At 55.3% G+C, this 27,828-nt stretch overlaps 2 protein-coding genes across 8 annotated transcripts in view; both read right to left on the bottom strand.

Moving 5' to 3' along the window:
- Nucleotide 1: 1 nt before the first annotated feature.
- Nucleotides 2–10,337, bottom strand: JMJD7 (jumonji domain containing 7). 2 transcript variants are annotated; one of them, XM_033190509.1, is made up of 8 exons: nucleotides 10,206–10,337; nucleotides 2,662–2,815; nucleotides 2,332–2,585; nucleotides 1,912–1,968; nucleotides 1,336–1,527; nucleotides 1,032–1,108; nucleotides 643–802; nucleotides 2–515 (listed from the first exon to the last, which is right to left on the bottom strand). In XM_033190509.1, exons 1-8 carry the CDS (start codon nucleotides 10,267–10,269, stop codon nucleotides 427–429), a joined length of 1,047 nt encoding a protein of 348 aa, XP_033046400.1. In that variant the 5' UTR covers nucleotides 10,270–10,337; the 3' UTR covers nucleotides 2–426. The 2 variants fall into 2 exon arrangements, with proteins under 2 accessions (XP_033046400.1, XP_033046401.1); XM_033190510.1 differs by having other exon boundaries at nucleotides 1,336–1,431.
- A 156-nt stretch (nucleotides 10,338–10,493) lies between these two features.
- The window catches only part of MAPKBP1 (mitogen-activated protein kinase binding protein 1), a 55,687-nt gene continuing 38,352 nt past the window's right edge, over nucleotides 10,494–27,828 (bottom strand). For 2 of the 6 annotated variants that reach the window (XM_033190498.1, XM_033190503.1), the window contains 29 exons: nucleotides 27,386–27,448; nucleotides 27,098–27,155; nucleotides 26,206–26,376; nucleotides 25,685–25,822; nucleotides 25,238–25,420; nucleotides 24,990–25,007; nucleotides 24,556–24,716; nucleotides 23,608–23,797; nucleotides 22,942–23,088; nucleotides 22,548–22,723; nucleotides 21,696–21,787; nucleotides 21,311–21,436; nucleotides 20,888–20,958; nucleotides 20,611–20,732; nucleotides 20,260–20,335; nucleotides 20,041–20,152; nucleotides 19,763–19,826; nucleotides 19,380–19,514; nucleotides 18,958–19,091; nucleotides 18,697–18,752; nucleotides 17,272–17,508; nucleotides 16,577–16,743; nucleotides 16,205–16,362; nucleotides 15,893–16,090; nucleotides 15,638–15,722; nucleotides 15,094–15,377; nucleotides 14,255–14,869; nucleotides 13,752–13,837; nucleotides 10,494–13,117 (listed from right to left, as the gene is read on the bottom strand). In XM_033190498.1, coding sequence (XP_033046389.1) covers nucleotides 12,890–13,117; nucleotides 13,752–13,837; nucleotides 14,255–14,869; nucleotides 15,094–15,377; nucleotides 15,638–15,722; nucleotides 15,893–16,090; nucleotides 16,205–16,362; nucleotides 16,577–16,743; nucleotides 17,272–17,508; nucleotides 18,697–18,752; nucleotides 18,958–19,091; nucleotides 19,380–19,514; nucleotides 19,763–19,826; nucleotides 20,041–20,152; nucleotides 20,260–20,335; nucleotides 20,611–20,732; nucleotides 20,888–20,958; nucleotides 21,311–21,436; nucleotides 21,696–21,787; nucleotides 22,548–22,723; nucleotides 22,942–23,088; nucleotides 23,608–23,797; nucleotides 24,556–24,716; nucleotides 24,990–25,007; nucleotides 25,238–25,420; nucleotides 25,685–25,822; nucleotides 26,206–26,376; nucleotides 27,098–27,155; nucleotides 27,386–27,448 — 4,351 coding nt within the window. In that variant the 3' untranslated portion in view covers nucleotides 10,494–12,889. The remainder of the gene's footprint in view (nucleotides 13,118–13,751; nucleotides 13,838–14,254; nucleotides 14,870–15,093; nucleotides 15,378–15,637; nucleotides 15,723–15,892; nucleotides 16,091–16,204; nucleotides 16,363–16,576; nucleotides 16,744–17,271; nucleotides 17,509–18,696; nucleotides 18,753–18,957; nucleotides 19,092–19,379; nucleotides 19,515–19,762; nucleotides 19,827–20,040; nucleotides 20,153–20,259; nucleotides 20,336–20,610; nucleotides 20,733–20,887; nucleotides 20,959–21,310; nucleotides 21,437–21,695; nucleotides 21,788–22,547; nucleotides 22,724–22,941; nucleotides 23,089–23,607; nucleotides 23,798–24,555; nucleotides 24,717–24,989; nucleotides 25,008–25,237; nucleotides 25,421–25,684; nucleotides 25,823–26,205; nucleotides 26,377–27,097; nucleotides 27,156–27,385; nucleotides 27,449–27,828) is intronic. The other 4 variants (XM_033190502.1, XM_033190499.1, XM_033190500.1 and 1 more) reach the window with 4 other exon arrangements.

Below are 27,828 nucleotides of genomic sequence, written 5' to 3'. Positions count from 1 at the left end.
CTCACAGCTACCTTTTATTCAACATGTCCTGTGTGCCAGCTTCATGCTGGTCCTCATAGACATCATCTCCAAGCCCATGATAGCCCCATGAGGTAGAGCCATTGTTATCTGTTTACTGACAGGACACCAATGCCCGAGATGCAGTGACTCTCCCAACATCACAGCACTGGGGAGAGGTGCCGCTGCACCTGATCCCCGCTCCGCTCACCTGTGTGGCAACTTCCTGAGAACCCTCACCCAGACCTGCCTGGCAACTTGAGTCCTCATGACCACATTCCAAGATCCTCCAAAGTTGATCTCAAGCCATGCTGGACCCTGGGCCAGCAGCCAGCATACACACTCCAGGCTCTCTCGAGAATTGACCTGGCCAGGGAGGGGCTGGCCCCTTCCCCCGAGGCGTGCTTGGCCGTGTTCACTAGTGCTCCATCAGTCAAGGCCTGAAGCCTTGGTGAGGGAGTCGAGCAGCTGGAAGTAACTATACTTGAGGTCGTATTCCATGTCATACCAGAAATTCACTGTGGGAAGAATGGGGATCTGAGTATGAAGGTCGCTCTTCTAACCTGGAGCCTCCCAAGCCTCCCTCTAGAGGCCCTGCTGGACCTTGGCGGGGCCTGTCCCCAGGCAGCCTGGGCAACTCCTTACCTGCGATGCAGCCCTGGGACTGATGGACGTGGTGGAACCACAGAGCCGGCAGATAGAGCATCTCACCGGCCCGCACTGTGCAGCGAAGGGCCTGGGCCTGACTGTAACTGGGGTACCGGGCTAGGTCTGGCGCCAAGGGGTCCAGTGGGATCCAGGGCACCTGGGAACACATCAGATGCCAGGGAGGAGCCCCCCAGTCCCCCCAGGACTTCAGGCTGTGTACCTTCCAAAGGTCAACACCACAGACCCTGCTCAGCTCAGCAATGAAAGGCCTCAGACTTAGGGATTTTTCAGAGCAAGGTGCCACCTCCCCAGATCTTTTGTGCCTGCTCTTCAGGGCCAGGCTTCTGCCCTTCTCCCTCCCTAGAGCCCAAGAACAGGACAGACACCTTCTCCATGGCCTCTTCATCCACCACCTTAAAGGTGCCCTCTTCAGTTAGCTGGTAGGTTGCTGGCGTGTACAGCTCTGGAGCCCAAAGGAGAAGGGTGTGGGGGAACTGCAAATGGCCTGGAACGTGCCAGACCCTCCTCCACCCCAGCCAGCCCTGGGCAAGGGCAAGGGGATCAGGGGCCCTGGTGCAGTGGGGATGCCACAGCCACACCTCAGGCCTGGGAACTGGCCTCCCAGGTTCTTGCTGCCTCCCTCCCCCTTGGGCCAGCTGTTCCCCAGCCCCTGCAGGCCACATCCCCTACCATAGGGGATGAAGGGCCGGTCGCTGGGCGGATGTAACAGGAAATGCTTCTCTCCTGAGACCACGCAGTAGAGGTTCTCATAGGGGTCCTTGTGCACTGCCAACATAAAGAAGGCCCGGGGGCAGGGTATGGAGGGCAGGGGCACAGGAGGCGGCAAACCATCATGCTGAGAGCCCTGCACCCCAAGACGGCATATGACAAAAGAGAAGCACACAGAGTCAGTGGGCTGGAGATGCCAGGGGCTCTGATGGGCATTCTGGAACTCCGCCTACCAGGGTCTTGATGCTCGCCAGGCCCTGGACTCTTCTCCACCAAGAGGGGAAGTCCTCCTACACTTACCCCTGACCCGGCTGGCCTTCAGGGAGCTTTCTTTGGGTCTAGAAGAAACAATGCACCCACCCCCAATGCCATGGGTCCCTTCCCCCACCTCAGCTGTCAAGGGAAGCCCTCTGTGGTGCCCGAGTCCTAGAAGCCAAAAGAAATCTTAGAGAACAGTCAGTCCAACCTCCAACCAGGGTCTTCCCTCCCTCTGCCCCCGCCGCTCCTTCCCCGCCTTTGTGTCCCCCTTACACCTACAAGAAGTCACCGCAGCCGCCTCCCCTAGCCAGAAGTTCACAGCATCGGGCACCTTTCCTGCAGGGCAGAAGGCAAAGAGCAAGTTGGGAAGGCCAGGCTGGGGAAAGCCGCCATCCAGTGATGCCGGAGCCAAAACCTGGGTGAGCACAGAAGAATCCCAAGAAAGGGGTCAGGGAGAAGACGGAGAGGTTGGGAAAGCTTGGGGAAGGGGCCCGCCCTCCCCTGGGGCAGAAGGAAGGACAACAATCTTCGGTAGTTTGTCTATGATTAAGTCAAGGCCTGGGAATGTATTTAGTGAGCTGCACCAGATGCTGACAGGACCAAGCCTGTAGGTCAGGTCATCACTTAAGGGCAAGCAGGCTGACCCCTCCTTCCCCTATCTTCCCTGCCCAGGGCCAGGACCACCCCACCTCCACTCACCCAGGGCTTCTGAGGCCCAGGGCACATGGGATTCCAGGTCAGGCAGCAGCTGGGGCAGCTCAGTGGGCAGGTTGGAGCACTGCTTCTGCACGTAGAGGACCCCGGGGTGCTGGGCCCGGCCCTCCAGCACATCCAGCACGAAGCTCAGGGGCACGCGGCGTTCAGCTGGCATCACAAAGCGGTCCCCTCTCACAGCATCCGCGTAACCGTCTGGGGTCACGGCCACGCTCACCTCCGTGGAGCCCACTGTGGCTCTAGAGGAATGGACACTCAGCCCATGCCTAGATGCCAGTCATCACTGCTCACACCCGACCCCAGGGCAGCTCCCACCTCAAATAGGGGAGGGACCACTTCTGGAGGGCCGGCCAGTGCTGCAGAGCGTTGCGGATGATACATGGCCTGCTGGGGCAGACCCAGTCCCGGTAGAAGTGGAGCGGAGTTGGGGGCTTGTCCAGGTAGGGCACAGCAAGAGGCACACTGAGCTCTGAAAGAGGAAGATGGGGGATGGAGGGGCTGAAGTCAGCAGCACCCAGTCCCAGCCCAAGAGATGCGCTCCCTGGAAAGGCCAGGCTGTGTTACTGGGAAATGCTCATTGGTGACCAAAGGACCCTAGACAACCAGTAACAGAAGGATGAGGAGGGAAAATGAAAGCAGAAAGCATCACGCACACACACTAGCATGGGCCCTGACCGTGCACAGGGCCAGGGGCTGCTACACAGCCCAAAATCCAAATCGCCTGTGGGGCTGTGTCTGCACAGTGAACCCTCTGCCTTTCCACCTTGGAGGGCCAGCCTCCCAGCATCTACCAGGAAAGGCCCCCATGGAATGGTGTTGGGAACTCCAGAATGAGTAAGGCTGAGGCCCCATGGCCACGGGCTATTCTGGGTGGGGTGTGGCTCTGGGAAGCCCCCTTCAACAGTGATACTTACTGAGCACTTGGCTTGGCTAATCTGGGGCTATCAGGGATCACACAATCATCATCTTGGGCAATTTACCTCTTACCCAGGGAGACAAACTGACAGATGACACCAATGGAGGAAAAGGAAGGGCTCGGCTGTGGTTTGGGTCCTGCTGAACAGCATCGCCATGTCCAGACACCCAGGGCCACCACGTGCACTTTCGTAGGCTGTGCGGTATGCGCCTGCGCAGGGATCTACAGTGGCCCTGTGTCACCTCTAATCAAAATCTCTTTTTGACTCAGCTTTCTTTCTCCTTCACTCCCATCATCCTACTGGTTGGGTCTAAGTCCTGTTGATTCTGTCTCCTGTGTCTCTCAAACCCACCGTCCCCTCTCCTCCACTGGCATCCACATTCCAGCTACCTCCTTTGGGTCCTCACTCAAATATCACATTGATAAGGCTTCCTTCTCTGACTATACTTTCTAAATTTATGATCTGTCCCCCTCCCCACCGCCAAAAATCTTTATACCCCTTTCCCTATTTTTTCTCCTTAGCATTCATCACCATTTAATATGCTATATATTTTAGGGCTGGACGTGGTGGCTCATGTCTGTAATCCCAGCACTTTGGGATACAGAGGCAGGAGGATTGCTGAGGCTGGGAGTTCAAGACCAGCCTTGGCAAGGTAGCGAGACCCCATCTCTACAAAAAAACTAAAAATTAACTGGACATGGTGGCATGCACCTATACTCCTAGCTACACTACAGGCTGAAGCAGGAGGATCACTTGAGTCCAAGAGTTGCAGGCTGCAACGAGCTATCATCGTACCACGGCACTCCAGCCTGGGTGACAGAGCAAGACCTTATCTCAAAAAAGTATATATATATATATTTCATGTACATAAACCATTTATCATTCTGTCACCCTTGCTAGAATGTAAACTCCACAAGGGCAGAGACACTCATCTTGTTCGCTGATGCACCCCCTGGGACCTAGAACAGTACCTAACACACAGCATGTAATCAGCAAATATTTGTCCAATGTTGAATAGAAGTCTCCAGCATCCTGGCTGGATGGTTGCGGCAGTGAACTAGCTGGTTTCTCTGGCTTAATTCCACTCCCTCTCAAAGCATTCATCATAATAGCCTCAGTCATCTCCTGAAGATACAATCTCATCTTGTCATACTCCTAGTAACAAATGCCTCAATGGCTTACCACTGCTCCTTAGAGAATGCCGCCTGCCTTGGCACGCACGACCAAGAACAACCTACTCTTCCAGTCTGATTTCCTGTCTTGTGCCTGCCCTTGCCACACACCCTCTATTCAGGTGGTACCTGACTGTCCCAGCTGCTCACTCAGACTGGAATGTCTTTTTGCTGGTTTTTATAAAGCATACAGGGCTTTGCTTTGCTACATTCATGCTCTAGGTTGAGCCAGAAGGCCTTGGTGTCCATTTGGTGGTTACTACATCCTGCTCCAAATGGTCCCGGCACTGATGTTCACCTCTGGGGTTACGCTGCATCTCTCACAGCCACACCATGTTAGTCACCTTTACTTTCTGATCAGCTGGAAAGTGAATGTTCTTAGATCAAAAACTGTAACTGAGTGAGAAGACCCCCGTGGGTCTGGATAGGAAATACTGGAATACTGGGAAGGAAAGAGTTGGCATGCCTGCTTGCTTCCCTGGCTAGAGGCAAGATGGCACCCGTCCACTAGATATGGGATCCAGAAGACAGGAAAGTGGCAAAGGCCTTCCCAGTCACGCCAGCCCATCCAAGCGGTCACCTTGGGAGACGGTGGGCTGAGGCTCAGAACATCTCCCTGTTGTACTCGCTGAGATTCTTTTGAGACAGCGTCTTGCTCTGTTGCCCAGGCTGAAGTGCAGTGATGCAATAATGGCTCACCACAGCCGCAAACTGTCACGGGATCTTTGGGGTGTTGCTTTGCCAGCTGGAAACCTCTGTGGCCAGTGATGCCTTTACACGTTTTGCTCAGGCCCATTGGGCCCACTCATCCCTGCAGGCTGTGCTCGGCTCATGCTACCGACCTGTATCCCACACCTGCCAAGGGTGAGTGGGGCGGTGAGCGGTGTGTGAGCTAATGAGTGTGGGGTCTGGCCACTGTGCACAGCCAGGCATGTGGGCTGCAGTGGGGCAGGGAGCTCCAGGTGCCAACATGGGCGCTGGTTTCCTGCAAGGCTGCAGTTAGACCAAGTATACCATAAGTAGCTTCCACAGCTGACACTGGGAAACATGGTGGTGCTTGGAAGCTTGGAGATACCAGGAACCGTAGAGCCCTAAAGAGGATGTCAGAACCCCAGCTTGGGGAGCTCCTGGGTCTGGGCTCCCCAAAGGGGTGCAGCTCTTCTTTCCTTCTTGTCACCCACCATGTGGCGAGCAAGACGCATGGTTCAGCCCTCTTCAGGTTACAGCTCTTTTAGCCCTGCCATTCAGCAGGTCCCCAGTTCTTGTCCTGCATCCAGGAAGAATGAAGTACACACAGACAAGTAGAGGGTAAACAAGACAAAGAGGAGCTTTACCGAGCCATAGAACAGCTCAGAGGAGACCCACAGTGGGCAGCTACTCTCTGCAGCCATGGTATCCCAACGAGTGTTCAGCTCTCAGCAGAGAGGATGGCTCCTCTGCAGGGCTTCGCTTTGCTACATTCATGCTCTAGGTCGAGCCAGAAGGCCTTGGTCTCCATTTGGCGGTTACCACATCCTGCTCCAAATGGTCCCGGCACTGATGTTCGCCTTTGAGCTTATGCTGCATCTCTCGTGGCCACACCATGCCAGTCACCTTTACTTTGCAATCAGTTGGAAAGTGAATGCTCTTAGATCAAAAATTGTAACGACTGAGAAGACCCCATCGAGCCCAGGAATACTGGAAAGGAAAGAGCTGGCAGGCCTGCTTGCTTCCCTGGCTAGAGTGGCTCCTTTCTGTGGGCAGGCTGCCCTGTCGTCTCTCCAGCTCTCAGCAGAGAGGGTAGCTCCTTCCTGCAGCTGGTCGTCCCATTGTCTCTTCTGGTCTGGCTGAGTCAGGGGCTTTTTATGGCCCTCAGAGGGGAGGAAGTACATGCCTAGTGGTCCATGGGCAGCCATGGGTGGGCCAGAAAAAGCACCAGAAGTTCCCATTCCCGTCCATGGGACCGGCAGCCCAGCCCCCAGGCTTCAGGCCTTCCCCGGCTTGAAGGTCAGGCTTCACCCGGGACTCGTCTGCCTCTTGCCATCATTCATGGCACCCAGGCTGTTTGTGCCAAGGGGTGCCTGCAGGCGCTCTTGGCTTCCCTCCCATGCACATTGGCATCTTGCCGGGGCCAAGGTGGCAGGGGGCTGGTGTGTCAGCACTGCCCAGAGCATTCACACACCCAGCCAAGCCGCAACAGCACCCAGGTTCGGCCTCAACTTTGCTCCATGATCTGATCAGGTGCTGACAGTGGGGAAAGCCAGACAGCAGGATCAGGCACTTCCGAGCCTGCGGCAGCAGGAAGGGGCCTTCCTGGGCCCCCAAGAGTGCAGAGATGCCTGGCCCCATGGCTGCAGCCGCACCCAGGAGGGTGGGGCTCCTGCCTGCTCCTGGCTCCCAAGAGCACAGGGGTACCTGAGTTGCAGCCCTGGCTTAGGTGGCTGCAATTGTGCCTAGGGAGCTCCCACTCCACCACTTGGAAGGGGTGGGGCTCCCACTTGTCTCCAGTTCCTGCCAGCTCTGTGGAGCATGCGGCCCAGCTGCACCTCCTCTTTGCATTTTCCCCACAGTGGCAGCGAGCAAGGTGCAGATGGCATGGCAGCCCCGACCACCCCACACAAATGAGCCTGATGGTCCTGGGGCTGGCCCTACAAGTCCCAGCTGCACCTTTGGCAGGGAGCTCGTGGGCTTCTGGGATGTGGCGGGGAGCGAGGTTGAGGCTGCAGCAGACGGTCTGGGCTTAAGAGCAGGTCCTGCCAAGCTGTGTGAGGGTGGGGGTGGTACAGTCGGCTGCTTCAGGGATGCAGGGAACAGGGGACTCACTACTACCACTGCTGTTCCCAGAGCCGCTTCTGCTGCCCGACTCGTGCCTCCCCACTGCAGCCAGCATGATGACAGCATCCACTTGACTGCCGCCACTGTCATCAAAACTACCAGACTCAAGCAATCCTCTTGCCTCAGCCTCCTAAACAGGTGGGACTACAGGCACATGCCACTACACATGATGTTGTTTCACTATGTTGCCCAGGCTGGTCTTGAACTCCTGGCCTCAAGAGATCCTCTCACTAAGGAAGGAAACCACTACTATTCCTGCTGCCCTCCTACCCCCACCTTGCCTAGTTCACAAGACAGGAGGAAAGAGAGAAAGAAACAAAAGTGAGATAAATAGCCAGACAACCTTGGCACCACCACCCGGCCCTAGGAGTTAAACAAAGTAATAATAATAACATCAACCCCTGGCCTAAACTACTTGTGTTATCTGTAAATTCCAGACACTGTATGAAAAAAGCATTGTAAAACTTTCTGTTCCGTTAGCTGATGCATGTAGGCCCCAGTCACGTTTCCCACGCTTGCTCAATTTATCACGACCCTTTCACGTGGACCCCTTCAAGTTGTAAGTCTTTAAAAAGGCCAAGTATTGGCCGGGCGCGGTGGCTCAAGCCTGTAATCCCAGCACTTTGGGAGGCCGAGATGGGCGGATCACGAGGTCAGGAGATCGAGACCATCCTGGCTAACACGGTGAAACCCCGTCTCTACTAAAAAAAATACAAAAACTAGCCGGGCGAGGTGGCGGGCGCCTGTAGTCCCAGCTACTCGGGAGGCTGAGGCAGGAGAATGGCGTAAACCCGGGAGGCGGAGCTTGCAGTGAGCTGAGATCTGGCCACTGCACTCCAGTCCGGCGACAGAGCGAGACTCCGCCTCAAAAAAAAAAAAAAAAAAAAGGCCAAGTATTTCTTTTTCGAGGAGCTCGGTTCTTAAGACGCGAGTCTGCCGATGCTCCCGGCCAAATAAAAAACCTCTTCCTTCTTTAATCCGGTGTCTGAGGAGTTTTGTCTGCGGCTCGTCCTGCTACATCAGCTTGGCCTCCTGAAGTGCTAAGATTACAGGCGTGAGTACTGCACACAGCCTGGGATTCTGGAAATACGTGGAAACTGCCATTTTTTCACCCTTTGGACTTCTGCAATTAGGGATTTGTTTTACTTGCTCACCATTTTTAGAGAATGGCTGCTTTTCTCTCCTGGGGCTTCAAAGTGAGAAAATTTCAAAAGGGATCCAAACAATTCCTTTGACCCCATAACTCTGCTAAGAATTTAACTAACAAGGCTGGGAGCAGCGGCTCATGTGTTCCACGGCGTTCCGAAACTTTGGAATGCCGAGGTGGAAGGATTGCTTGAGCCCAGGAATTTGAGACCACCTGGTCTCTACTAAAATTCAAAACAATTAGCCAGGTATCGTGGTGCATGCCTATAGTCTCAGCTACTCCCAGGCGCTGAAGCAGGAGGATCTCTTGAACCTGGGAGGTCCAGGTGCAGCGAGCTATGATTGTGCCACTGCACTCCAGCTTGGCTGACAGAGTAAGACCCTGTCTCAAAAAATATACATATAAAGAATTCAACCAACAAAAATACTCACACGTGCACAAAGATCCTGCTCCTGCAGACTGGCTTCTTCACTGTTTCCTGAACATATCGGGCACACTCCCACCGAGGGCTTTCGTCGGCACTTACCTTCTAACCTACTTCTACTCTACAACTTACTCATTCAGTACACCTGTGGTTAACTGTCCACCTTCTCACTTAGAATGTAGCAGGGCACAGAATGTAAAGGACAGAGATTTGTTTTGTTCAGTGATGTATCTCAAATACAGTGAACAGAACCTGGCACACACAGATGCTGAATAAGTATTTGTTAAATCAATACTCAAAGCATTCGTTGCAGCATTATTGAAAACAACAGATTGCACATGACCTAAATGAAAAAGACTGAGGTAGAGGAATGTGAAGTGATCTCCAAGATACACGGTGCAGAAGAGTGTTTAGCAGGCTACTATTTGTACAAAAAAAGGGTAAAAAGTGTGTGCACGGATATAAACAATCTTTCTGTAAGAATGCAAACTGGGGCTGGGAGGGAACCTTGCCTCACTTACATTGCATACCATTATATATCACATACCCATCACAACATACACATGTGCCTGTACTGCTGTTCAGTGGTAAGAAATCATTTAAAAATAGAAAAAAAAAAAAGGAGGGAAGAGAGGAAGAAAGAAAAGGAATAGGCCGGGCGCGGTGGCTCAAGCCTGTAATCCCAGCACTTTGGGAGGCCGAGACGGGCGGATCACGAGGTCAGGAGATCGAGACCATCCTGGCTAACACGGTGAAACCCCGTCTCTACTAAAAAATACAAAAAACTAGCCGGGTGAGGTGGCGGGCGCCTGTAGTCCCAGCTACTTGGGAGGCTGAGGCAGGAGAATGGCGTGAACCCGGGAGGCGGAGCTTGCAGTGAGCTGAGATCCGGCCACTGTACTCCAGCCTGGGCGACAGAGCGAGATTCCGTCTCAAAAAAAAAAAAAAGAAAGAAAAGGAATAAAAACTAAGCAGGGGAAGAGCCAGGGACCATTTGGTCAGCCTGCAATCCTCCCAAAGTGGGAGAGGGGAGTTGGGGCCTGAGGTGGGGCACGTGGGGGGAGGAATCCGACCACCACCTGTGTGCCTTTGATGCGCTTTCAACAAGGGTAACAGCAAACTGCTCAAGACTGTGGGAAACACAGGGCTTCGCCACGACCACGGTCAAGACAGCACCGGGCCTTGGGAATGACATGAAGAGTCACCCAGGAAGCCGCGGGAGTGCGCGAACACTCGGGGAGGGAAGCGGGTTGTGACAGAAGAGCAACCCGAGCGGGGCCTTAGGCCAGTCGCACACGCGAGGTTCCGAGCCTCCGGTGTCAGCGGCATCCCAGGGCCCCTCCCATGGTCGGAGATCGCCGCAGCCTCTGGCAGAACCCACTCACCCCTTGCAGCGGCCGGGAATTCTCGTAACTCCCTCCGCACGGCGTCCAACGCCGCCTCCGCCATGGCTGCGTCTGCGCTGGCCGAGACCCCGCCTCAACCCGACGTTCAGCCGCAGGCCACACCCCCAGACCCTCGCCCCGCCCTTTCCGAGGCCCCCGCCGCAGGCCACACCCCCAGCACCCCGCCCCGTCCTGCCCTGGGAGCACACCCGGTTCCGCCACCGAAGCGGTGGAGCGAGCAGCGGCCCCCGCTTCCGCCTGCTCCACCCACTGGCCGGCATCCCAGGATTAACAAACAATTGTGTTTATTGACAAGTTCATACATCAGTACAAACGGGCACGTTAAAAACAGCCCCCCGCCCCGTGCAGCCGAAGAGGAGGCGGGAAGCGCCGCGACCTGCACAAAGTAGAAAAGTTATAAATAAGGGGCTTTCAAAACTGGGCGGGGGCGAATCTGGAGTTGGGCGGCGGTTGCCGGTGGCCTCAGACATGCAGAAGGGGACGGGGCGCCGGCCGGGCCACGACGCCCCTCACCCACATGGGGCAGAGGGCGGGAAAAGGGCGGCCACGTTCTCACAAACCTCAGGCGGAGGCGGAGGGTAGCTCCCTCCTCGTGAAGGACCTGGCCCAGAGGGCGAACCTGAGTCCCACCTGCGGTGGGCGCGGCTGGTGTGGGAGGTCGGGGCGCAGCGGGAGTTCCAGGGCCATGCGGGCGGCGGTGCTAGAGGAGTAGGGGAATGGCCAGGTTTGGAGCAGCCCAAGCGCACTCAGGCTGATGTCCCGGAGCTGGGCACCCTTCGGAACCCGTTTTTTTTTTTTTTTGAGATGGCGTCTCTCTGTCACCCAGGCTGGAGTACAATGGCGCGATCTCGGCTCACTGCAACCTCCACCTCCAGGGTTCAAGTGATTCTCCTGCCTCAGCCACCCAAGTAGCTGGGATTACAGGCGCATGCCAACAGGCCCGGCTAACTTTTGCATTTTCACTAGAGACAGGGTTTCACCATGTTGGCCAGGCTGGTCTCTATCACCTGACCTTGTGATCTGGCGGCCTCGGCCTCCCACAGTGCTGGGATTACAGGCGTCAGCCACCACGCCTGGTCCGGAACCAATTTCTTTATAAGCTTCTGCCTACGGCACAGCAGAGCGGGTGAAGGGGCTCTAGTGGCCTGAAGCTGTGGTAAAGCTGCTCTGACTTACCTGGAGCAGAGGGGAGCAGCAAGGCCCACAGACACCATTCCTCAATTCTTCAACTGCCTCACAACTTGGTCCCACTCTACCTCCTACGCTCCCCTATCTCCTTCCCCTCACACCTAATTACTGCCCTTTTACATTGTAACCTATCCCCTCACCTCTGCCACTTATCTGTCCCATCTACCACTTTTCTAGTGTCTCCTTTGGCCCTGGCACCTCCCTCCTCTCACAGCATCCAGCACACACCGTGGGTGCCCAGCACTGCTTTTGAGGAGGCTCTTTCTACCTAAACCAGGTGTCCTATGGGCCATCTCCTATCAGCTAGGCGGTGGACACCAAGAATCCAGAATCTGGGTTCACTTAGTGTGCTGCACCCCTTTTCTGCTCCCTGATATGTGTTCCACGTAAGTCAGGGTGGTGAAGCTGAGGCAGGATGTGAGGAAACCAGGCACACAGCAGCCAGCCGGATACTCTAGCAACCAACACCCAACTGCGTGCTGTGCAGGTAGGCGTGTGTGTGTATGTGTGTGTGTATACGTGTGTGCGCATGCATGTGTGTGATCTCATCTGTGGCCGAGGTCCTCAGGAGGTGGGCCAGCGCCCTGTAAACGAGGGACATTCCAACACAGGCCTCTGACTGAGCATCACTCAGGATGCAAGAAGGTGGCCTCTGGGCTCCAGCAGCTGGCTGGGGTCCAGGGCTGGAGAATAGGTAAGAACAAGGGCCTGAGGAAAGGAGGCCAGAGCTTCATGTTTGCCCAGGTGAGGGCTTACTGTCCTGCAGCAACATCCCACAGTTGGCTCAAGTTCTGGCCAGGAGAGAAAGGGGTCACAGGGAAAGACAATGCTGGGCCCCTCTTGGAGGGAGAATAGGAGTGGAATGTGGGGGCTCAGGTCCTAATACCAATTCAAGTCTCCTGATGGCTGGGGACACCCTGGAGGGCCTGACGGCTCTGCCTTTCTGAGCTGCCAGGTATTGGGGAAAACCACCCTGCTCTGGCAGCCAGGGGAGTGCAGCTGGTGTGAGAGGGGAAGTGGAGGTAGAAGTGAAGGCCCACAGTTGGCTGAAGGGCCCTGAATACCACATCACCTCACCTCGACCCCAGAGTACCCTGTGTATGCTCCACCCCAGGGAGCTGATCCCTGCAGTAATTTCAAATGGCTTCTAAGAAAGGGCCAGCCCTTCCCAGATTCCTAGATGAGGCAAGCTGCCCTCCTACCTCTCACAGCACCAAGATGACAAAGACCCAAGACCTGTCCCTGCCACTGGAGGGGCTGTGGAGGCAGGAGTTCCAAGGAAGTGAGGCAACAGTCAGGGAAATAAATTAATAAATACAGGCGCCCTATGAGGAGCGGCTGGGAAGGCTGCTTTGCCTCTGAACACTGCTCCCTGCTTTCCAATCCAAGCAGCCCCGTGGGTTTTGGTGAGTGGCAGAGGGGCTGCAGTTTGGAATCGCTGGGGCATTCATTCACTTGGGACAGGCTTCCGGAACTCAGAGTTTGCGTTCCATGCGCCGTTCCACGGCTCGAAGCAACAGTTCTGAGTATTGCTCCAGCAGGGCCTGTGTCTGCTCGGCTCCCACAGCCCCAGGGCTGCCGCCTGGGCTGGACGGCACTGCCCCAGCCAGGGCTTCCAGCTCCTGTCGCACTGAAGAGAAGGTGTCTCTGAGGAGCTGGGCAATCCGACTGTGCTCTGCTGAGGGCATCTTGCAGCCAGCCACCTGAAACAGGACCCCCAGAAGTGAGGTGGAGGAGCCTGTCAACAGACATATAAAAGGGAGAGGCCCCACCTGGGTCCAGCCTGCCTCAGAGGAAGGGACTAGCTGGGAATCCTACCTGCCAAGATCAGCGTGTATGGCCAGGGGACATGGGATGCGGCAGACTCTGGGGGTGACCCCCAAAGTGGATCCCAACGGATTGCAGAACCGTCTATATCTTATAAACAACTCCTTACGACAACTCGGGCAGAATCTGCTTTCTCTTTCAAAGTATGGGCCTTCTTGGATTGTCCCCTATGTCTAAGGGTGCCAAATCGTGGATATGAAAAAGGATGCCATTAATAATTACACTGGGACGACATAAACTGGGATTGTCCTGAGCCAACTAGGAGATGTGGTCTCTCCAGGCCTCACCTCCTGAGGGAAGTCTCCAGCTCTTCACCAGAAATGACCGCAGGTGCCTGGTTCAAGAGGCTAGCCTGGCCTCTAATCCCCTCACCTATGCTGCCCAAGATGTTCCTGAGTGTTCCACCCTGTCAGCATAACAGCCTTAGTATGCCGTTCTGGACATGGCTATCCGAAACACCCAGCACTACTGATGTGCTCACCCTCCTGCCAGGGGGCACCTAACACCCACCGAGTGGTAGAGCCGCACGGCCTGGCGCACGCTACCGCGGAGCTCTGCCACCAGCTGCTCACACTGCTCCAGGCTCACCGCTGGCTCTGAAAGAGACGGATACGGCTCAGTAAGACCCAACACGCAGCCCTTTCAGGCCTCCGCATCCAAGACACTCAGAGCAGGAGAGACCTAGCCCTCAGCATTGCACCCCCAACTTGCCCTCAGTCCCTTCCTCTTGCCTTCTCTTCCAACGGCCTCCCCAACACCACACAAACAAGGTCCAGAGGAGAGGGCCAGCCCCAAGTTCAGAAGCCACTGAATGGGCAAGTGGTTCACAAGGAAATCGTGAAGGTTAGCCGGAGGTCTCACCATCAGGGGTGTGACTTATGGACCTGAGACAGGAGCAGACAGGCCGAGAAACACCAGAAGCTGAACCCACAGAAATGAGATGGAGCCAGAGAGCGGCCAACAGAGACGGGAGAGGATGGGGCAGGAGATGAGAGCTGGGGAGCTGTGCACACCTGAGTCCTGGCTCAGGGCTGCCCCTGACTTGGTGCATTCCATGGGGTTGGGAGTCTTCTCAGGGGGTGGGGGCAGCAAGTTTTCAGGGCCTCGGAGGAGGCTGCTGACTGGCAGTTGCTGGGCACAGGGGCTGCTGGGCCCAGGATGAGCCTGGCACTCTGTCCTAGGCTTGGGAGTGGTACCCTCCCCCAAACAGGCCCGTCTCTCAGTTGTACTGTGAGTTTTTCCGAGGCCCAATGGGAAGCCAGGCTTTTCTGCCTCGCCAGGGGTCCGGCCTTTGGTGACAGGAGAGAATGCAGCCAGGGTAGGACGGTCAGGCAGTGGTTTGGGGATGTCCAGGACCAGGTGAGCCCGGCTGGGCAGGGCCAGCTTGCTGAGTGGTGAGACTCGGATGGGAGCAGGAGCTTGAGGTTCAGCCACCAGGCCCAGGTTCTCCCCAACAGAGATACTGCGGGATATCTTGGCCATGGAACTGGTGGTGGGGTTCTGATAGGAGTGAGGCCGAGACGGAGGGACATCAGCTAGGGGCAGGGAGCCCAGACCATCCTGAGCTTCCATCTCCCGAGAAAGCAGTGGGCCTGGTGAAGGGGCCTGCAGACCGGCCTCATCTCTTTCTGCAAAGGAGACAGAGGTATACGCAGGTCAGATGGCGAGGAAGGCATCCCAGATGCCAACGCCCAATCCCAAAGAGCTGCTGTTCCCCTCCACATGCCCATTAAGGGACACCCAGTGGCCAGCACAGTGACACATCAGGGCCACACTAGGCCCTCCCTCCTCCAGCATGTACATGTGTTCCACACACCCTACACCCCAGCACTGAGCCCAGCAGGCTCCTCACCCTGTGGCACCAGACTGTGCACAGACTGGGCCTTCTGGAGTCCAGATAAGGGGCTGGCTGTGGCCAGTCTCTTGGGAGCCCAGCTGCTGTCAGAGCTGAGACGGCATCGTGGCAACAGCACAGAGGCTGCCTGCTGGGGGCTGGGGTTGCCCGAGGACAGTTCTACCTCTGGGGGTGCTCCAGGGGGACTGGCACCATTGCCTCTCGGCTGCTCACCAGATGCCTGTGGCACCTGGGCTGGTCTCGACATCAGTGCCAGGCTTGAGGAGGACGGGGATGGTTCCCTATAGGGAGGAAATGTGAAAGAAGGCCCAGAGAAGGCTCAATGCTCCTCCCTGCCAAAATGGCGAGAAACTCACAGCACCAGGGCATGAGGAGAGAAGGACAAGCACAAAGCCAGACAGGGCTGGGAAAAGGCCAGTTAGCCCAAAACTGGGAGTGCTAAACACCCCAGGCATGGAGAGAGAGAACACTGGAGGAGAGGGCAGCAGCCCTGGGAGGCCAGGAGAGCTGGAGCTGCTGCTGGGGGGAGGGGCCGCTGTACCTGAGTGGGCGGGTCTGTACTTGCAACAGGTATCGTGAGGAGATGCTCCGAGACTCTGACCTCTCTGGCACCTGCACTGGGGCCCCTACCAGGGTCACAGAAATCATGAATTGGGGCAGAAATCAAGCCCTTGACCCAGATTTTGCCTCCCTGAGACCCCCAGCCACTGCCTATACCCTGGGACCCTCCTCTCAGGTAGGCAAGGAGGGGAGAAGGGCAAATTGCAGGCACTAAATGCTGGCTCTCTGATCACACCTGGAGCAGCTCCATTGGCCAGAGTCTCAAAGTGCTGTTTCAGAAACTGCTCCTGGTCTGGAGTCCGGGGGCTGCCCTCCTGCAGCCCATAGGGGCCCATGCCTCCCTCCTCTTCCTCCTCTTCTTCATCACCCTCAGCTGGCTCTTCAAGGTCTGAAGAGATGCCATCCACACTGAGGGGCTCCGTGCTCTCAGAGTCTGGGTGTGGGGAGGGGAGAGAGGCATTGCACTGTACCCATCTGTTGCCAGAGCCTCCCCACCCACCTCCAGGCCCCACCCACCATGACCCCTCCCTCCAGGCTGCAGCCTCACCTTCAGTGGGGTGCTCGGGGCTGGAAAGGCAGCTGCTGCTGTAATCCACAGAGCAGGCACTGTCAGGGCTGTGCTTTTCTGAGCTCCTGCTGCCTGGGTACACTCTTCCCAGAGTTCCCCGGGCTGGAGCCTGCACCTGGAACTCACTGCCAGGATTCCAGCAGGGATAAGAAAAGGCAGTGAGCAGAGGTGGGCAGCAGCCCTGCTGGACTCCTGCCTGTGACCAGGGTGAGGGATGAGGCAGTGGTGAACTAAAAGGAAAGCCCTGAGTATCCTGGGGGCCAACCCTCCCTCAACTAAAGAACACTCACAGGGAGGGGAAGATGGGGGTGCTGCACAGCCCACGAGGTCTGGCCAGGGCAGGATCCTTACCTGGTATCCATGGTGGGGCTGTCACTCGGCTCTGGGTAGACAATACCATCTTCAACGGGTGCAGGTTCTAGATCTTGGGCAAAGACCCCTTCCTCTTGTGACAATAATCGGATAATATGGGGACAGGAACAGGGTTGGGAAGCCTGAGGCCGAGGGAACTTTTCATTCTGGGAACGGGCAAAGGGACGTTACCAGAGCAGCTGGCGTGAGAAGAGGTGACCGATGAGGCAGTGGTAGCTAGTGGGTAAGCCCTGAGTATCCTGGGGGCCAACCCTCCCCTTGGAGAAGAGGTGGAGGTGAGTAAAGATGTGCTGTGCACTAATTCTAGGGGAAGCTGAAGGACAGACACCAAGAAGACAGGCTGGGCTCCAGCTGCTGACGTGAGCTTCTGGATGAACTATATTAGCACCCTGGGCCGCCAACCTCCAGCTACCACTTAATACCAAGAGTCCTCCAAGAAACCCAGCCTAGGACAAAGGCCACTTTTGCCTCTCTGCCCCAACCCCTCCCCTGCCTACCCTGATGACCAAACCATACAGCCCAGCCAGCCTCATCCTGGCTTTGCAGTTCACGTTACCCACGTGCCACAGGGGCAGAGCAAGCATAGCTGGACCAGTGCTCAGGTCCCAGCTGGTGGCAAAGGCTGCCTAAGGTCCCCTGGAGCTCTCTAGAGAGCTGGGAGAAAGCGGGCTCACCTGGCTAGCGAGTGATGTCTCAAGGGCCTGCTGCCCATGCTTCCTGGGACCAGATGACATGATGGCCAGCGCGTCCTGGCTAGGGCCCCGTGGGCTTGGAGCCAGCGTTTCCAGCTGCCGTAGGTCCAGCATGGATCGAACGCTCAGCTCCACACCTGGCTGAGCCCAGCGCCCCCTTCTTCTGGGTCCTGGGTTGGCTGCAGGAGCTGGGTCCAGGAACCCCATGGACTCCTGTGCCTGGTGGGAGGTAGGGTGTGGGGGAGGAGTAACAACAACCACCACACAGTAAGATCAACAAATATCCACATATCCCCTACTATGTGCCTGGCACACTACACATATTAGCTTACTTCATCCTCACAGCAACCTTTTGAAACAGGCACTAGTATAATCCTTGTTTTACAGATGAGGAGACTGAAGCGCAGGGGGCTTAAGTGACCAGGCCGCATCCCACAGACAGGAAGTGGCCTGCAGGTTAGTCTGGCTCCAGAGTTCATGCTCTTGGCTGCACTCCACATCCTCGGGCACATGAACCTCTAGTCTCAGCCGTCACCTGGTATCATGGACGCCTCAGAGGTCTCTCAGTCTCCTGCTCTGAGGACGGCCCCACCAGCAACCACTTACGACCAAGAGTCCTCCAAGAAACCCAGCCCAGGGCAAAGGCCACTTCTGCCTGTCTACCCCAACCACTCCTTTTGCCTCTCTACCTCACTTTTGCCTCTCTACCCTAATCACTCCAATGGCTGGGGGCCCCAAAGTCCCTTCACAGCACCGAGGACAAACCTATAGCCCAGGCCTGAGACCCCTGGACGGTCAGGATGCTCCAGAGACACCACAGCATCATCACTCTGTGAAACTGTTGCTGACAACGGAAGGTACTGGTGCCTGGGGACTTGCTCTGAACCTTGATCCCCCTCTGGCCACCCCAGAGCCGTCACTCAGTTATGGGTCCCCTCATGGCCTTTCCCTCTAACTATTCTGGAAGTCCTCTGCTTACCTCCTAACCGGGGTTTTAGAACTACTGTTTCTCCAGATCTCTGCTCTTTGGATCCTTGACTTCCTGCACCTTAGTTCTATCTGGCTTAGCGGCCCTTTGTCCTCTCCACCTTGAGCTGTTCTCTGATGACATTTACTTCCAGGCACCAGGCAGCTGAATAAGTGCCACACCTCCCCAGTGCTGACTAACTCTGTGTTCCATCCACTTCATCTGGTTCACAAGAAGGAAATACCTGGGCTTTCTTCACCCCGTACCCAGGACTGGCCCAGCCGCTTCAACTTCCCTGACAAGGCCTTCCTTGGATATAGGAGTGCAGCATGTGGGCAGACCCCATGCCCCAATACCCTACTAGGCCCAGAAAGCCCTGTTCTTACACCTTCCTTTGCCTCCTCTAACCTTGGAAGAACATTTTAACAATGGCGACTCACCCGACTCATCTCCCAGTGGGACAGGCTTCGGGGCAAGGCAGGGCTGGGGACCGAGGCTAGACAGAAACAGGCAGTCAGGGCAAGTGTCTCCTGCCCACCCACCCCTGGAGCCCTGGCCCCATCAACCCATACCCTGCGTGGCCACAATGATGCCTCAGTTTCCTCAGCTCACACTGCTCTCACCCCACAGTCCCAGAAAAACCATATCTAGCCATTATACCAACTAGGGACTATCTGCCCCCACACCCAACTGCCACGGACCCAGTGCTTTCTTGGTATTCTTGGCAAGGACAGGCAGTGCTGGAAGTTCTTCTTCAGTCCCCTCATCTTCTCCCTCCTTGTCACTGTCTGATGAGAGAGCAGGTCCAGGAGACAGCATCAATGGGGCCTGGTGCCTGAGTCCGAGACAAGGAAGGGCATGGGGATAGGAGACTCAACACGGGGAGAGGAGGCTTAATGGGGGAAGAAGGAAGAGGAGACTCAACGGCGGGGAAGACGAGATTCAGTGGGGAGAGAGAAGACTCAACAGGGGGAAGAGGCTGACATCATGGATCCTTGTGTGAGAGGTAAGGTCTTGGGAGACAGAGTTGTGAACGGCAGGCCCAGAGCATGGAGGAAGTGCGGTAAGCTCCCAGCAAACCATCTGCACACCCACCCATCACTTGCCCACATTCTGTTCTCACCGGCTGGGTCCAGAAGCCCTTTGGGGAGAGGATGGTCCTTGCTGTTTGCCACCCCGCTGACGCTGGCGCAGCTCGGCCAGACGCTGCCTCATGCTGATGGTCATCTCAGAGCTCAGGCGCCACACAAATATGCAGCTGGGGTAAAGCCACACAGTTGGCTGAAGCAGGGGTGGGCAGAACTCTGAAGGGGGCAGCGCCATTCGTTCCCCTTATCCATGGTTGGCAAGGAGACCAGAGCCACCCTCCACTTCAGGTCAGGCACAGCCAAGAGGTATTCCTGTTACCCCCACTTCCCAGAGACATCACTAAAATGAAGAGAGGGGAGGGCAGGGTGCTGTGGCAGAGTAAGAATCTGCCTCTCAGGGAAGCTGGCTTCTGCTCACCTGTCCCCAGACACAGAGATGAGATGTTTGCAATCATTACTAAATTTCATGCCAGTGACAATCTCTGTGAAGAACAAAGAATACAGCCTATAAGCCACCTTAAATTCCCAACCAAGTCCTCTCCGTCCCAACAGTGGACACAGGGGTTGGCTGCAGGGTAGGGGTAGGTAGCTCTGTGGGTCCCAAGAAACTAACAGAAGAGTGAAGTTTCAGGGGTAGAACTCACTCAGGTTTATGCAGGTGTCAGCTTCTACTCAGGTATTCAAGACTACACTCACCTGAGTGGCCAAACATGGTGGCCACACACTCGCCTGAGGAGAAGTCAAAAATGGAGAGATTCTTGTCGGAACAGCTGGTGGCAATGTAGATCCCTGAGGGGTCTGTCTGCACCTGAGGAGCAGGGTGTGCAGCTGGAGGACACGGGATGTACCAGTCCCTCCCATCCAGCTCCACTCTGTCCCCGATCCCCTATCCGGTGCCCCCTCCTGGGTCCTTACCTTGATGAGTGTGCCGTCCTCACCCTGTGACCCTTTAAACAGCTTCTTCTGCTTCCCGCTGCTGATGTTAAATATCCTGTAAGAAACACAGTCTCTTTCACGTGAGGAGGCGGTGAAGGTGGAACACGCCTGGGGGATGGAAATGCCAGCTTTCGCTCCCAGTCTACTCTCTCTGGGAGCTACCACCAGCAGCAAACGGGCTACCACCTCTTGGGTGAGGCAAAGTATTGTAGGCTCAAGGGGGTACAAAGTCCTGTACAGAACGACAGATGTGGGAACTTAGCTGCACAGAGCTGACCCCCTAGGGCGATGAAGGAACGTGGGCAGAGAGGCTGAGGAGGGGACGCCCACCGAATATTTCGGTCCTGGCAGCCGATGGCCGTGTACTTCCAGCTGGGCTCCACATCCATGTCATAGAGGGTCGTCTTCCGCACCACGTGGTGTGTCCGTGTGAACTGCACTCCATCTCCAGACTGCAGGGGTGGAGCACGTGGGCAGGCCCACACCCAAATGCCTCACCAGGCCCCAAGAGCCCTACTTGTGCCTCCCTTCACCTCTTGTAACCTTAGGCAGGGAATGGCAGACCCTGCCCTGCCCCGCCCCTCTCAGGAAAGCCCAGTGCCCTCACCTTCTGCGCAGTGCGGAAGTAGATGCTCTTGTCTGCTCCACAGCTGATCATGCGAACTTGCCCATCGCTGGCTATGAAGGAGGGAGGCCCAGCTGTTCCCACTGTTCTCACACATGGGAGCAGCCTGTCTCCCACCTTCCCTCCGTGAGATTCCCCCATCAAGCTACTCTACATGCCAGGGAAAACCAACTAAATTAAACCTGGAAACTCAGGTTTTCCTTTCTCCCTATCCTCAGTCCAACCTGGTTGGCTCAAGTCCCTGCAGTGAGAGTCTCTGTTCCACCTATCTTCCCAACCAGTTCCAGGCCTCCCAGCTGCTGTCCAGCACTCCCCAACGACTGGCAGACCCTTCTCAGGGAGATGGGAGGCAGATGGCAGCAGGGGTGAGTGTGGCAGGATGTGTCTCATTCACCCTGCCTGCACCTGCAAACTTGACAGCAGTGATGGAGGATGAGTGTTCGTCCAGTGTCTGCTGTAGGCTGTACTCCCGCCCAGCATCCAGCACGTGGATCAGCCGGTCCCGGCTCGCCGATGCTAGCAGTTTCAGACCTGGGGATGGAAGAACTCCATCAGCCCATGAGTGCCCTGAACAGCCCTTATCTGGGCCTGGCAAAGAGCCCCAAGGGAACTGAGCCCCATATCCCCAAGCCATGTGAACCACAGAGCAAGGACAGAACTGTCCTCCTCTAAACCAGCAAAGACACCAATGATCCAAAGATTACCGACCCCACATCCAAGAGCCAGGACAAATATAAGTGGCATCGGCAGGACTGCAAGAGCCCTGTGCCATTCCGGGCATTCTCCTGACCTGTGTCTGGCTTAGAATACTCCAGGCACAGAATCTCAGAGTCATGGGCCTCCACCTTCAGCATTTCACTCAGGGACTGAAGTTCGTGCACCCTGCAAAGATGAGGAGAGGTGGGAAGAGGCGATGGCCAGGCCGCAGGAAGAAGGACTCACGCCCCCTTCTACATTTTCTCCTCCTACCTTTTTCCTTTTTGTGAACTTTTAGGCTTAGAGAAAAGTAGCTGAAAGAACAGAGCGCTTCCATATTTCCTTTACCCAGCTTTCCCTAATGTTAACATCTTACATAACAATAGTGCAGTTATCAAAACTAGGAAATTCATGTTGGTACAATACTATTAATTAGAAAACTTATTCAAATTTCCCCAGTTTTCCCGCTATGTCCTTTTTCTTGACTCCAGATCCTATCCAGAGTCAAAATTGCATTTAGTTACTTCTCCTTAGACTTCTGTGGTCTGCAACCATTCTCCAGTCTTTCTTTACTTTTCATGATCTTGATGCTTTTGAAGAGTATGATCAGTTACTCTGTGGTATGTGCCTCAATTTGAGTTTGTTGGATGTTTTCTCACGTCTACATTGAGTTTATGCATTTTTGGTAAGAATACCACAGAAACAATGTCACATCCTTCCTAGGACATCCTATTATGGGCATCATGATGTTGATATGAGGATGTTAGGCCTGACCACTTGGGGAAGATGATTTCTGCTAGGTTTACTCATTGTAAAGTTATTACCTTTCCCTTGTAAATAAGTATCTTGTTGCCCAACCTTTTTGGGCCCAACCCTCCCTAAAGTTCTAAATACCCGACTCTGCACCACGAGCGGCAGTCAGTACCCACCCAGGGCCTGGCATTACCTAAGTGTGCCCATACGGTCCCCTGATGCTAGATGCTGTCCATTGGGGCTGACACACACCGAGCGGATGCCCACGCGGGGATCCATCAGGGACGCATCCGCTTTGTCTCCTCCAGGCAGGTCTGTGTCCAGCAGGGCCTGGGTGTTCCCATCCACATAGATGATTTTAATGAGATCCTAGTGGAACAGGTTAGAAGAGGTAGATGAGGCAGGCCTGACCAGTACAGCTGTAAGGAGCAAGACAGCTGGGCAAAACAAACCCTTGGACCACAGAGCACAGCCAAATGAAGGCTGGAAAGCCAAGGCCTAGGGACCCGTTCCCAATAACAAGGTGCAAAAGCTGTGGGGAGGGGGGCACTGAGGGTGAAGCGGGGCCCCATAGCCTCAGGGCTCACACTGCTGAGGATGTTTCGGTGGAGGGTAGAGCCATGCACCCCGGAGCTCTCTGTGTTCCAAAGGCGGATGGTGTTGTCTGAGGAGCAGGTAATGAAGGAACTGGGGGGCAGGCAGGCCTGGTTACTGTCCTTCACCTCGGGGTAGACCTGAAGGGGCCGAGGGAACACAATCAGACCTCCATTTGGGAGCAGTCCTCTGCCTACCCAAGGAGATGAGAGGGAATGGGACGAAAGAGGGAATGGTGGCCAGGACTTAGTCCGGTGCCTGTCACAGGCCATACCTAACTAGTGCATACTCTTCATTGTGACCAAGGGGAAGCACCCACCATATGTCAGGCACTCTTCCATGCCTCCCACTTACATTATCTCACTGTATTCTTAGGACAGTTGGGTGAAGCAAGTACACCATTTTACAGCTGAGGAAACTGAGGCTTGGTCAAATTCAATAACTTGTTCAAGATCACTGAGGCAAAACTAAGGATGGGGCACACTGGGGAAGCCTGTAACATTCAAAGTCAGTCCCCAGGATCTATCCCAGGGAATTCACTGGAGAAACAGGGAGGCAGCAGGAATCTAAGATGATTCTTGGGGATCCCTACTTTCTGTCCTCAAAATGGTATCCCAGCCAACCTGGCCAGTCTCCAGCCAGCCAGTCAGCCCACATACCTCCACACTCCAGACGCAGGAAGAATGATACAGAGCCGAGTACACCTTGCCCACTTTCTTGGGGTCCCTCACATCCCAAACATAAATGCTATGATCGTTGTACACACAAGACAGCCACTGATTAGTAGGATCAAAGGTCAAGGCAATGGTGTCTGGATACCTGGCATTGGCCACTCCAGAGAAGAGGCGACTGTAGGGAGAGGACAGGGCACACTAGTGAGACTGAAGGGATTGAAAAGAGAAGCCAATCCACAATGGAAGGAGCAGTGCGTGAGGAGCCCTCCCCAGACCTGCAGGTTTGGAAGTAGTTGCTTGAGAGAAGAAAGGAGCCCCTACTAGCCATCAGCAGGAACCTGACCCGGCGCCAGCTGCTGGGCCATGGTGTTCGGACGAACACAGTTTCACAGAACACCAATGTTAGACAAGGTAATTCTATGGCTGTAATGGGGCAAAACAAAACCAAGACTGCTCTGTGCACATATAAAAACAAGATCACCACACAAACCACAACAATGACCGAACACCGCCTTTCCCATCTACATGACTGCTGGCGGCTCCTTGACCAAATACAGCGTTAGCCCCATACCTTTCCTTCACCTCTTAGATAAATTAACAAGATGTGTCACCGTAGAAATGCCCCTAGTTCCTGACAGCATCCAACCAGAATACTTCAATCCCTTGAACTACTCCTAAAATCACCCAACGCAAGCCCCAATCCCATATGCCCCTTCTAACACCCACTTACTGAGACTCTCCACAGTTCTCCACAGGGTGGGGTCTCCTTGGTTGCAACAAGTACCAATAAACCCAAATTCTTCTGTTTAAAGAGATGTTCCCAGTAATCTCTGGGGCATCAATACACTCTTCGCCTGCTCCCTGAGGCACTGACAAGAAAGACTGGGCAGGGGTAAGGCTACGAATGGAGGAAGGGGGGCCCACGTAGCTCACCTGGCCTCAGTGATGCTGGCAATGTCTGTCCCCAGAGCATGGGGTCGGGGCAAGGTGCTAAGGAAGTGCAGGTTAGAGGGGTTGAAAAGGCGCACGGTGCCATCAGCACAGCCACAGAAGATGTAGTCTTGGCTCACAGAGATGCAGTGGGCCACTGTGGTCTGTGGACAGAGTGGCTCAGTTCAACAAGGCCACCTGCCCACTCAGTCTTCTCTCCTCCCCGCCCATCAACAGCCACCTGCCAAGAGGAGGGACCGCCCAAGGCAGGGGCAAGGGAAAAGCTGCCCAGCTGCTCTATTCTGAGCCCCTCAGCCCTGTCCAGCCAGGGGATAGGAATCGAGGATTCTTCTAGGCACCAGAGGATCCAGTAGGAAAAGCCCAGTGAAGAGAAAGAAACAGCATGAGAAAGAGAGGAGGGGGCAGGCACCACTTACTGTGAAGCTGTCTGTGTTCTGAGCAGAAGAGGAAAGCAGGGGAAAGAGAGACAGAAAGAGCAGAGAGGAGGCAGTTATACAGATCACCAAGGGCTGGAACTGGGCCAAGCTCTAGCTCCCCCAAGCTTCATTCTCCTGGGATCTCCTGTATGCATGAGGGCCCAGCCCCTAGTCTGAAGCCCCGGGCACTAGTTCTCCCCTGAGCTGAGACATGGGCAGATCCTACCCCTGGGGACGGAGGTACTTACCCTCAGCTCCACCCACTTGTCCAAAAGCCTTCGATCACTGAACTCGCACAGCAGCCCCGAGGACGTGATGCAGAAGGTGCTATCCGCCTTCTTCCCTCTGCCACAGGCCACATCAGTGAATAGGTTGTTCCGCAGCTCTCCCAGCAGCCCTGAGCGGCCCAGCAGGGGCACAGTGGCATTCACCTGTGGAGGTACACCACTGTTACCCCCCATCCACCCCAGAGCCTGTCCCTGGAAACCAGGCCCTAGGAGAGGACAGGGGACGCCTCCAGCACCCCCTTGCTCTTTGGGCCTACTCCTCAGCCCAGACAGCATCTGGCTCATCCAAAACTTCTGCATGACTGCTAGGAATGCAGAGAGAGGCCCAGGTCGGGCAGAGTCTCCTGGGGTGGGCTGGGCAGGCCCTGGCTGGGGACTTGGTGGCTACTCCCAGCTTTAGCACCTCACCTTTGAGGTCTTGCTGTCATCGAGATACCAGAATTTGATGTGCCGGTTGCCTGCAGTGACAAAGTAGCTGCAATCCTCAGAGAAGGACACTGCTGTCACCCGACTGGACACCTTGTTGGAGGCCACCACAATGTTTTTCTAGAGGGGATGCCACAGGAAGAATCAAGGCCCTGTCTCTTGGAGCTAAGAAGACAGTGACTCAGAGAATGGAGGAGAATTAGAATTTGTACTTGAAAAAGCATTTCTTTCCAGAATTTACTGGCCAGAAAAAGAGGGTTGGGGAAATAACCCCTTCCTAGGGATGAAAAGATTCATTTCCTGCAGAAGTCCTTGAAGGCATAAAGTTAGCTCCTTCTACCAACATGCTTGGCCACACAGTTGCTCTTTTCTGCTTCAAATAAGTTTCTAGAATGAGAATGGTTCAGTGGGGGAGTGGAGCCGTGCAGGTCAGCAGTCTCTTGCCTCCCCAGCTGACACTTGACCCCTGTGAGGCTGCCAGGCCATCCCACCCAGCCACTCACCTTCCAGGCCCACACGTTGACGATCATGTCATGCTGGTAGCCCACAGAGACGATGTACTTGGCGCTAGGAGAGAAGGCCACACAAGCCACACCATACTTGTGCTCCTGCAGCTCGGCCACCTGGCTGCGCTCTGCCACGTCCCAAACCCGCACGGCGGGCATGTGCCCACTCTGCAGGGAGGCAAGAACTGGAAGTGAGTTCTTGAGTTCTCCACAGGCATACAGCCCCCGTTTGTCTTCCAGAATGGGGCCCTCGCCTCCTCAGTCACTGGATACCATCATTCTCCCGGCCAAAAGTCAGGGCAGGGTACAGAGGAAATACGGTAAAGATCTGAGGGCAACAATGATTATCAGGGAGAAAGTGGCCCCAGAGTTTAGTCAGCATCTCTGGGTGCCCGTCTGCACTTCTGGTTGTTCAAGGCTCCCTGAATGGTTCTGATGGGCAGCCGGCATTGAGAGCCACTACCACTCAGGTCTATTTCTGCCCCTAGTAAGACTATGCCGCCGGGACAGAGGCGTTCCTCCTGAGCTCAGCAGGGGGCCCCCGAGGGTAAGGAATAGTTAAGGCAGTGGTTTCCAAGGCACGCTTCCCTGACCAGCAGCATCAGCACTATCTGGGAATTTCTTACAAATGCACATTTCGGAGCCCCATCCCAGACCTACAGAAGCAGAAACTCTGAGGACCAGCCTAGCGATGTGTGCTTTCATAAGCCCTCCAAGTGATTCTGATGTACACTAAAGCTTGAGAACCACTGTTTTAAGGTATAGCGAAAACCAGGATTTGGTGTCTGTTTCAGAAGCCAAAGTGAGAGCAGGCCTAGGACCGCAGCTCTCTGCTGAGGCCAGGACACCTGCCCTCTTTACAGTACTGCCAGCCCTCTTCTTCACTCACCTCTCCGGTGACCAAGTACTTGCCATCAGGGGAGAAGGCAAGGGCAGTGATGGTTTTCCTGCAAGAGATGGGCAGGCTCAGAGGGGCACTGGCATCCTGGCCTAAGCCTAGCCCCCTCCCAGCCTCTCAAAAGGTGAGACCAGCAGACACCAATGGCACATGTGGCACTTCCGCATCTGGCGTTAGGCTCCAACCAGGTCCCAGCCCCCAGAGCCATAGAAACTCCAGATAGTGCCCTTCTCATAGCTCCCAGAAGGAAGAGGCATCCTGAGGACCCGGCCCATTTACCTGGAACTGTTGAGGATGTGGTGCTGTTTGTGTTTCCGGGGATTGAACAACACAACCACACACCTGCGGGGATGAGCAGACAACAGGCTCAGCACCAAACCACAGCTCCCCAGGAGCCCTCCAGGCCACCCAGGACTCCAGTCACCCAGCAGCGGGAGCTGGGTAGAGACAGCAGAAGGGCTCCACTTTTTTTTTTTTTTTTTTTGAGACAGGGTCTCACTCTGTCACCCCAGCAGGAGTGCAGTGGTGCAAACATGGCTCAGTGCAGCCTCAACTTCCCAGGCTCAAGCAATCCTCCCACTTTACCTCCCTAGTAGCTGGAACCACAAGCATGTGCCACCATGCCAGCTAATCTTTTTTTTTTTTTTTTTTTTTTTTGTAGACACAGGATCTTGCCACGTTGCCCAGGCTGGTCTCAAACTCTTTTTTTTTTTTTGAGACGG

Source organism: Trachypithecus francoisi, unplaced genomic scaffold (assembly GCF_009764315.1).
Source record: "Trachypithecus francoisi isolate TF-2019V2 unplaced genomic scaffold, Tfra_2.0 Lachesis_group3, whole genome shotgun sequence".
Taxonomy (NCBI): Eukaryota; Metazoa; Chordata; class Mammalia; order Primates; family Cercopithecidae; genus Trachypithecus; species Trachypithecus francoisi.
This window is presented reverse-complemented; position numbering and strand designations above follow the sequence as displayed.

Coding starts and splice junctions, on each gene's coding strand:
- JMJD7 (XM_033190509.1), bottom strand. CDS start 10,269: ATGGCGGAGGCGGCGTTGGACGCCGTGCGGAGGGAGTTACGAGAATTC. Junction 1,109..1,335: donor CCGGCCCTTCATCCCCTATG/GTAGGGGATGTG, acceptor TTTGGGCTCCAG/AGCTGTACACGCCAGCAACC. Junction 803..1,031: donor ATGAAGAGGCCATGGAGAAG/GTGTCTGTCCTG, acceptor ATGTGTTCCCAG/GTGCCCTGGATCCCACTGGA.